A 7,189-nucleotide genomic window follows, 5' to 3' on the forward strand; every position below is an offset into this window, starting at 1 on the left:
AAAAGCACAAAAACAATCAATACGTCCTGGAAGAAGCGATGAGTGTAAAAAGATAAAACCAACCAGAGACAGGAAACGCAGAATATAAGTGGTTTAAAGTTATTTTACATGTTATTCAGTTTATTTCCCCTTTGCTATGGCAAACTGCAGCCGCTGGAATGTTTAAACCTTCAATAAATGACAAAAACTGGACTAACTGCCTCGTTTGTTTGTAGGATGTGGCGATATTCATAACAATCAACAAATACAATGAAGTATGAGCAAGAGAAATTTGTTTAGTCCTTTGTTGCATCTGGACAGAATCCAAACTGTTTATATATATATATATATATCAAGGGAGAATACATATTTTACATATCAAAACATCAGAAATTTTCACAGCTTTAATTTAAACCATATTTTATAGAAATCGGTTAAGAAATCAGGGCGCTACTGCCATTTTTGTGACGGATTCCTGGTCACCCCGCATCCGGTCAGTACTGTTTGTGTACGTGACTCGGTGACTCACAGTAATGGCGCCTCCAGGAGCGTCGCTGGCTTTGGCGGCTGACAGACGACGTCCGAACCAGTTCAGTATATCAGTGGAGAAATCCTTCAACCGCTAAACTCTGACACGATGCCATTTTGGTTTGTTTGTGAAGAAGGAAGTTGTGTTCGGTGTCTTCTTCAGAGGTTTTGTGCCGATTCCTTTAGTAATTCTTGTTGCAGCGCCTCCACAGGCGAGGAGGGGAACAGGTTTTACAATTACTTTGGATCATTTGATAGTGCAGTGTGGAAGCAAACCACAGGAGCTGAGAATGTGACAAATGTAGCGATTTTGGTCCCCAATTAAACCGAGTCTACCAGACTATCAGGCGTGAAAGCAGCCTGAAGCATGGTAGTGGAGGGGTGATGATCTGGGCTTGTCTAGTGGTGACAGAATCTGGGTTGATGACCCAGATCTACAGCAGACATACAGTCATAAATTCAAAGCTCAGCTTCAAAAGGTTGTGGTGGGATGTTAGAGCTTTGCATGAATAAACCAAGCAGCGGTCTTCTCACAATACTGATGAAGTGGAACAGAAAACCGAAAGTTATAGGCATATTACTATCATTTACATACAGGAAGTTTTGCAGATGTGCAGAATACAGGAGGGCAAATAGACGATTCTTCTACATGCCATCCAAAACCATCAAAGGTATCTAAAACCTGTCCTGGAGATCCACTTCCGTTCATCTCTGAATCAAATATCTGAACGTCATTCAGCTCAGCAGAGGCTCAGTAACGAGTCACTGGTCTGATTCAGGTGTGTTGGACAAAGGACACATCTAAAAGTTTCAATATAGTAGATCTTGAAGTCTAGACTTTTGCTTTTCTGACTTAACTAAAACTGAAAAACCCATTTATTTCAGGAACTTTACCACAAACTGAGACATTATATAACATTATTTAGCCTAACTACACACAGATGGATGTTTGAACACCTTTACTTCTGTTAATTATGATGATTTTCCACTTACAGGTGATGAAAACGTGACATTTAAAATTAGAATATTACATCAGACCAATACAAAACTGTTTTTAAAAGTATGTTCAAAACTTGTTATTTTCAAAAAGTTCTTTTAATCTGACAAAAGAGACTCATTAGGGCAGATATTCTTATTTATCAAATATGACTGTTAGCAGGGCCGGATAAAGAAGGATAAAGGCCCCCTGGGCTGGAACCACTTTGGTGCCCTATCCAAAAAAACAAACAAATAAATAAAAAACAAGGATTTTACTCATGTAAATTACAGTACACATCAGCTCCAACCTGGTCCCAAAAAGATGTACTATAACTTCTTAAAACATGAGGATTGTTTACATCAAATATTAAAACAACACGATATGAGTTTTATGTAAGATTGTAAGACATGCATTGATTACAAAAACACCGTAAATATTTGACGTTTTGATTCAGGAATGCCTGTTTATCCATGAAGACTGGAAGGCTACTTTAGACGGGGGTGTCAAACTCAAGGCCCGCGGGCCAAATTCAGCCCGCCATAGCATTTTAGAGGGACCTCTAGACTCTGAAGAGACATAAATAAAGCCTTCAAGTTGTTTGTAAATATTTTATCAATCAAATCAAAGCAGTTTCCATCTGTATTCTACCAAATTACATCAATGTGAATAAAAGTGAAATGTTAACTTTGCGAAGGACTTATCAAATAAATATATTTATTCATATGTTAACAGTTTTAATGGGTAGTTTTATCAGCACATTAAGATTTAACTGATCTCAAAAGCTAAAGATCAGATTGTTTTTATATCCTGACAAATAACAGGTTTGGCATTTATTGTGATAATTTTACTTTGTAAATAATTTTGATTTATTGTTGCGATAAATTTCAACTAATGATGTTTAAAACCCCACAAAACTGTCGTTGCTGTCAGGATTGTTTGTTCAATGAAAGCATCAATAAATACCAATAAATGTAAAAATACAGTTAGCGACACAAATCAAGAAGCACATTACAAAGGGGAACTTTTTTCCAAGTGTAGCATTTGTGTTTGTGGGACTATAATTGCTGTGACACACAGACATAACTTTTGTTATCACAATAATACTGCAAAATATCACAATAAAAGATTAAGTGTTTTAAATAGGGTGTTGTTTTTAGTTGAGGGTCTAAATACACACAAAAAAATCACAAGCCAACTTTTCCAAAATGATTTTTATTGGGAGAACTACAAAAAACAAAACAAAAAAACAAAACAAATGTACAGTACAAAGTTAACAGTCTCACACTCAATTTGTAGTGAACTGACTCCCCAAAAAGAAACATCACAACTCTCGTTGTCTTTTTGTCCGTTTTTGTTACATTCAAAAAGCTTTACTTCTAATAAAGTAGTCAAAAGTACATAGTGCGCATCCCCCTGTACCTACTATGTACAAACCAAAATGTGTTCGTCCACTTCCCTCTGCAGCAAAACTCTCAAGACTAGATTTTCAATATATATTTTCATAAAAAGAAAAGAGGAATCGGGACTCGGAGAAAAGTTACTGTTGCTTCTGTCAGAGAGGCTGAGTGGTGACAACCTGAAAAGTTGCAGAATCCAACACTACATTCAGCTCAACGTGTATATAAAAAATATGCCATGTAGGAAAAATACTTTATTTGGTTATTTTTAAGGCATGTAGAAAGATGGTGAACCCCATAGGCACTACACAATAATAATACTGGGGCAAAAAGGGATTGCTACATTCTTTAGCACGCGGCTGGAATCACAGTGTGACCTCGTGCAAAAACTGGAGAGAAAAATAAAAAACAAATACTTTTTGGTTAATTTATTGACTTGGGTTCTTTGTCACTGACGTCTAAACTAGATCAACAAAAAGAAGAAGAAGAAGAAAAATGTTTGGACGGTCTGTACAACCTCTGTTTATACATTCTACAGAACATCTAAAGTATGGGGGAGAAAAATAAAAATAAAAGACCTTCGACAGCACTGACAGCCTCAGGAGCAAAAACAGCAATCACACAAACTTTGTTTTAATAAACGTAAACAAGGAAACAAAATTAATGAAATAAATATCACATACGTTCTCTTAAATTAAGATTTTTTTTTTTACTCAATAAAAATAACCAAGTGAAGTTACAAAACGAAAAAAAAAAGGAGAAAAACAATATATATATTACTGTGAAAAGAACATACACTCCACTTTATGCAGATTAATAATGGCGATCATAATTTAAACATAAAAGAATATAGATCTATTGCTTCATCATACTTGATAAATACAGTATGGACACAAATTACCAATGTAGCCTATACTTTTTTCACAAGATAATAAATAAGTTAAATAGTCCATAGCAAGTTATGCACCGCTATGCAAATCACTCAAAAAAAAAAAAAAAGCTAAAAAAATATAGATATATATTCAACCATCAGCAGTGATTTCCCCAAACAAGCCCAACTCAAGAGTGCTTTTTAACCAAGCAACAAATTACTGCTGACTAACCAAACCAACCACTGGGTGGCGCTAGAAGAAGGCAGATCTGGAATGGAAGTTGAAGCAAAAAATAAAAAATAAAGAGAAGAAAAGTGTTACTTTAAGTTAAGGCATATTCTTGGCAGGATGGGAGGAAATCTGAAACCGCTTAAAGTCTTTTTTTTTTTCTTGTCAAGTCATGTTACACTCATCTAATCCCAGGAAAAGTGTGGCTTGCCTGATAGAGCGATAAGAGAGAGAGGAGAGAGGGAGGGCTGCCAGGAGCCCCATGGGCAAGGCACTGATGGAATGCCTTCTGTTTGCTATCTAAGTTTTAATACAGCTATAATACAAACAAGAACAAAACACTATTACACTAATGCCTGGTCAAGGATACTTGAAACTGAAGCTTAACTGATCCTCGTGGGACTAGAAATGCACCGATCAGACGCAACGCAGATCAGAACCAGACGATTTTTCCTTGTGATCAGAAAGGCGAAATACTGGGGGGAAAAAAAAATAAAATCTATTTTTAAATTTTTTTTTACCCCCTAATAACACCCAACGCTTTCATTCCATACAGGAAATGCATCAACAAGCGTGTCATTAGAAAGGTTTGGGATACATCCTTCGAAAACTTCTATTATCAAGGAACCCGCAGAAAGTTTTTACTTCTCAGTAGGGAGAAAAACAAAAACAGTATCGGTAGATCAGACCACAAGGGAAAACAAAACAAAAAAATCGGTATCTGTATTGGTCTAATCGGTGCATTTCTAGTGGAAACTGGTCTCTTGTCCCCCCTCCAGGGAGGTTTGGGCAGGGTTTGCACTCCTGCAGCTGGTGTGAAAAAAAAATTTAATCAGAAAAAGTCTTGCTCAAAGGCACGTCAAAGGAGGTGACTAGGAGCCAAACTTTTGATATCCTCTGCTTAAAGGAAAGTCTCAGTCTCCAGCACCTCCCGACTCCTCAAACCAAACATAATCCCAAAAAAAAAATAAAAAATTAACTTAGTCATCTGAAATCGACAGCCTGCTGAAGATTGGCAAACGCCTTCCAGCGTCAAGAATCGGGGACTCGGAGCCGCTGAGGCTCCCGGAAGAGCTGAGGGACCCGCTCGCGTAGCTCTCCCGGTCTGAGAGCGAGTCCGGCGGGCTGGGCGGGGGCTCGAACACCGGCGACTCGCTGAGGCGGCGCAGCGCCTGGAGGCTCACGCTGCTCGGCGCGTTCCCGTAGAAGCTGCCGCCAACGCCGCCGGAGTGGTTGTTGGCGTAGCCGGCCGGGGAGTGCACGGCCAGCGGGGCCAGCAAGGCTTTCAGGTCCTGCCCGGGGAAGGAGAAGGCGCTGTTGATGCACGGCATGGAGCCGGGCGACAGCACGTCGTCGTAGAAGCTGGAGGCGGAGGTGCAAGACGACGCGGAGGTCGGGGGCGGCGGGGTCCGGGATGTGGGGCTGTCGAGCAGCGGTGATTCGAGTCCGTGGTGGGTGGAGAAGCCGGAGAAGCTGAGGCTGTGGTGGAGCTTTGGTCGGAGCTGCTGCGGCTGCTGCTGCGGGCTGTAGCCGCGGTGCTCCGCCGCCTGCACGTTGGCGTTGGCCGGCGGGGCGGGCCGCCGCTCGTCCGCGTTGTGGATGAAGTGACACCGGGGACCGTAGGGGCAGAAGCCGATGGTGTGGAAGGTGCGACACGGCTCCGTTTTGTACTTCGGGTGGCGCGTCAGGCTCCGCAGCTCGTGGTAGCCGTGGGCGAACTGACACTTCTCCCCGTATTTGCACGACCCGTTCTCCTCGAAGGGCCGGCACAGCTCGGTTTTGTATCGGGTGGAGTTGATCTGCGAGGCGGGCTTCTGCTGCAGCACGCCCCGGTCTCCGGTCTCGCTGTAGGCGCGGTCGCGGAACTTGTTCTCCTTGTTCATGAGGGCCGTGGCTCCGCCGCCGCCAACCGGGGAGTTCTCCTTCATGCAGCTGCTGTACGAGCCCAGAGAGTACTTGTTGCCGTTGCTCATTGCCTCCAAGTTGCTGGTGGAGTTTCTCCGGAAAAATCCCGGCGTGAAGGAGCCGGCGACCGGAGCGCCCACCGCCTTCTTATCCAGCATGCTGTTGATGTGGAGGGCGTTCATGTTCATGCTTTTCTCCTGCTGGGGACAAGAAATTATAAGTATTTCTGCGCAACCGGTGCAACAAGTTGCATAAAAACGCGTTTAGTTGTTTTTACCTTGTAAAGCATGTCCATGTCGTAGAAAGTGGACAGGACCGTCGCTGACATGTCTCTTCCCCAAATCTGCTGCCGCACTCCGTCTTTCATGGAGGACCGAGCGGGATCCTTCACTGCGACGAGGTGTTGTTTGTGCCACGACTGGAGCTTAGTTGGAAAGTTTTGGTTGTGGAAAAGTTTTTAAAAGTTGCCCAAAACGCTTTATTTTATTATTATTGTTCTAATTTGATTTGAAGTCCGGAGGAAATAATAAAAAATAGAAGAGGTTAGTATTGTGGAGCTGTGAAGTTGTGGCTGTTGTCTCCTCCTCTCTAGAACCAGAGTGCTTCGTTGTGGAGCAAACAGCGTATAAATGCAACGCTGTGGCCGGGGAGGGGCGGGCCGAGTTCGGGCAAACTTCTTCCCTTCTCCGGTTGGCTGGCTGCTCGGTCACCGCCTTGAAATCCAACCCTGGCCCACACTCCCTCCTTCCACTCCACACACCCCTGAAAACCTCTGGAAGTGGGTTAGAAACTCTTGCTGAGACAGAATTTGGTTAGTCAAAGGCGACACCAAGGGGGGCTCAAAGGGGGCTGGGGCTCCGATTTTCAATTTGTGCTTTAATCAGAGTTACTCAATTACATTTACTTGAGTAACACTTTTTTAATGTGCTTTTATGAGTATTTTTACTATATTGTACTTTTTTTTTACTCTTACTTGAGTAAAATTTCAGTATTTTCTGCCCACTGAGTGAAAAACAAACACGTTATAACCAAAAATTCACCAGACACAGGCACACACCTGCAGTTTTTATTGAAAGAAAGTGATTTGTAAAATTTTTTCTTTTGTTATTTGTATGCTACTTATATAAATGATTGCCATTTTGGTTGTCAAAATACCAAACTTTCAATTTAACTTTATATTTTTGTCCATCTGATTAAATTATTGATAATTTAATCTGTTACTGAGTACTTGAGTAGACTTTTTACCAAATACTTTTTTGCTCTTACTTGGACAGGTAATTTTTACTTTTATTTTAGTAAAA

General features: G+C 41.5%; 1 protein-coding gene across 2 annotated transcripts; it reads right to left on the reverse strand.

The window, feature by feature from the left end:
• Positions 1-2,678: 2,678 nt before the first annotated feature.
• On the reverse strand, positions 2,679-6,824 carry zfp36l2 (zinc finger protein 36, C3H type-like 2). 2 transcript variants are annotated; one of them, XM_008430386.2, is made up of 2 exons: positions 6,166-6,824; positions 2,679-6,085 (listed from the first exon to the last, which is right to left on the reverse strand). In XM_008430386.2, the coding sequence occupies exons 1-2, from the start codon at positions 6,253-6,255 to the stop codon at positions 4,964-4,966; spliced, it is 1,212 nt and encodes a 403-aa protein (XP_008428608.1). In that variant the 5' UTR covers positions 6,256-6,824; the 3' UTR covers positions 2,679-4,963. The 2 variants fall into 2 exon arrangements, with proteins under 2 accessions (XP_008428608.1, XP_008428607.1); XM_008430385.2 differs by having other exon boundaries at positions 2,679-6,088.
• Between the last annotated feature and the right edge of the window lie 365 nt (positions 6,825-7,189).

The sequence above is a fragment of the Poecilia reticulata genome, linkage group LG15 (genome assembly GCF_000633615.1).
Source record: "Poecilia reticulata strain Guanapo linkage group LG15, Guppy_female_1.0+MT, whole genome shotgun sequence".
NCBI lineage: Eukaryota > Metazoa > Chordata > Actinopteri > Cyprinodontiformes > Poeciliidae > Poecilia > Poecilia reticulata.

What these genes read in the sequence shown, in the direction of transcription:
- zfp36l2 (XM_008430385.2), bottom strand. Translation starts at nt 6,255, where the DNA reads ATGAAAGACGGAGTGCGGCAGCAGATTTGGGGAAGAGACATGTCAGCG. An exon ending in ACATGGACATGCTTTACAAG is followed by an intron (nt 6,089 to 6,165) that starts GTAAAAACAACT and finishes TCTTGTCCCCAG; the next exon opens with CAGGAGAAAAGCATGAACAT.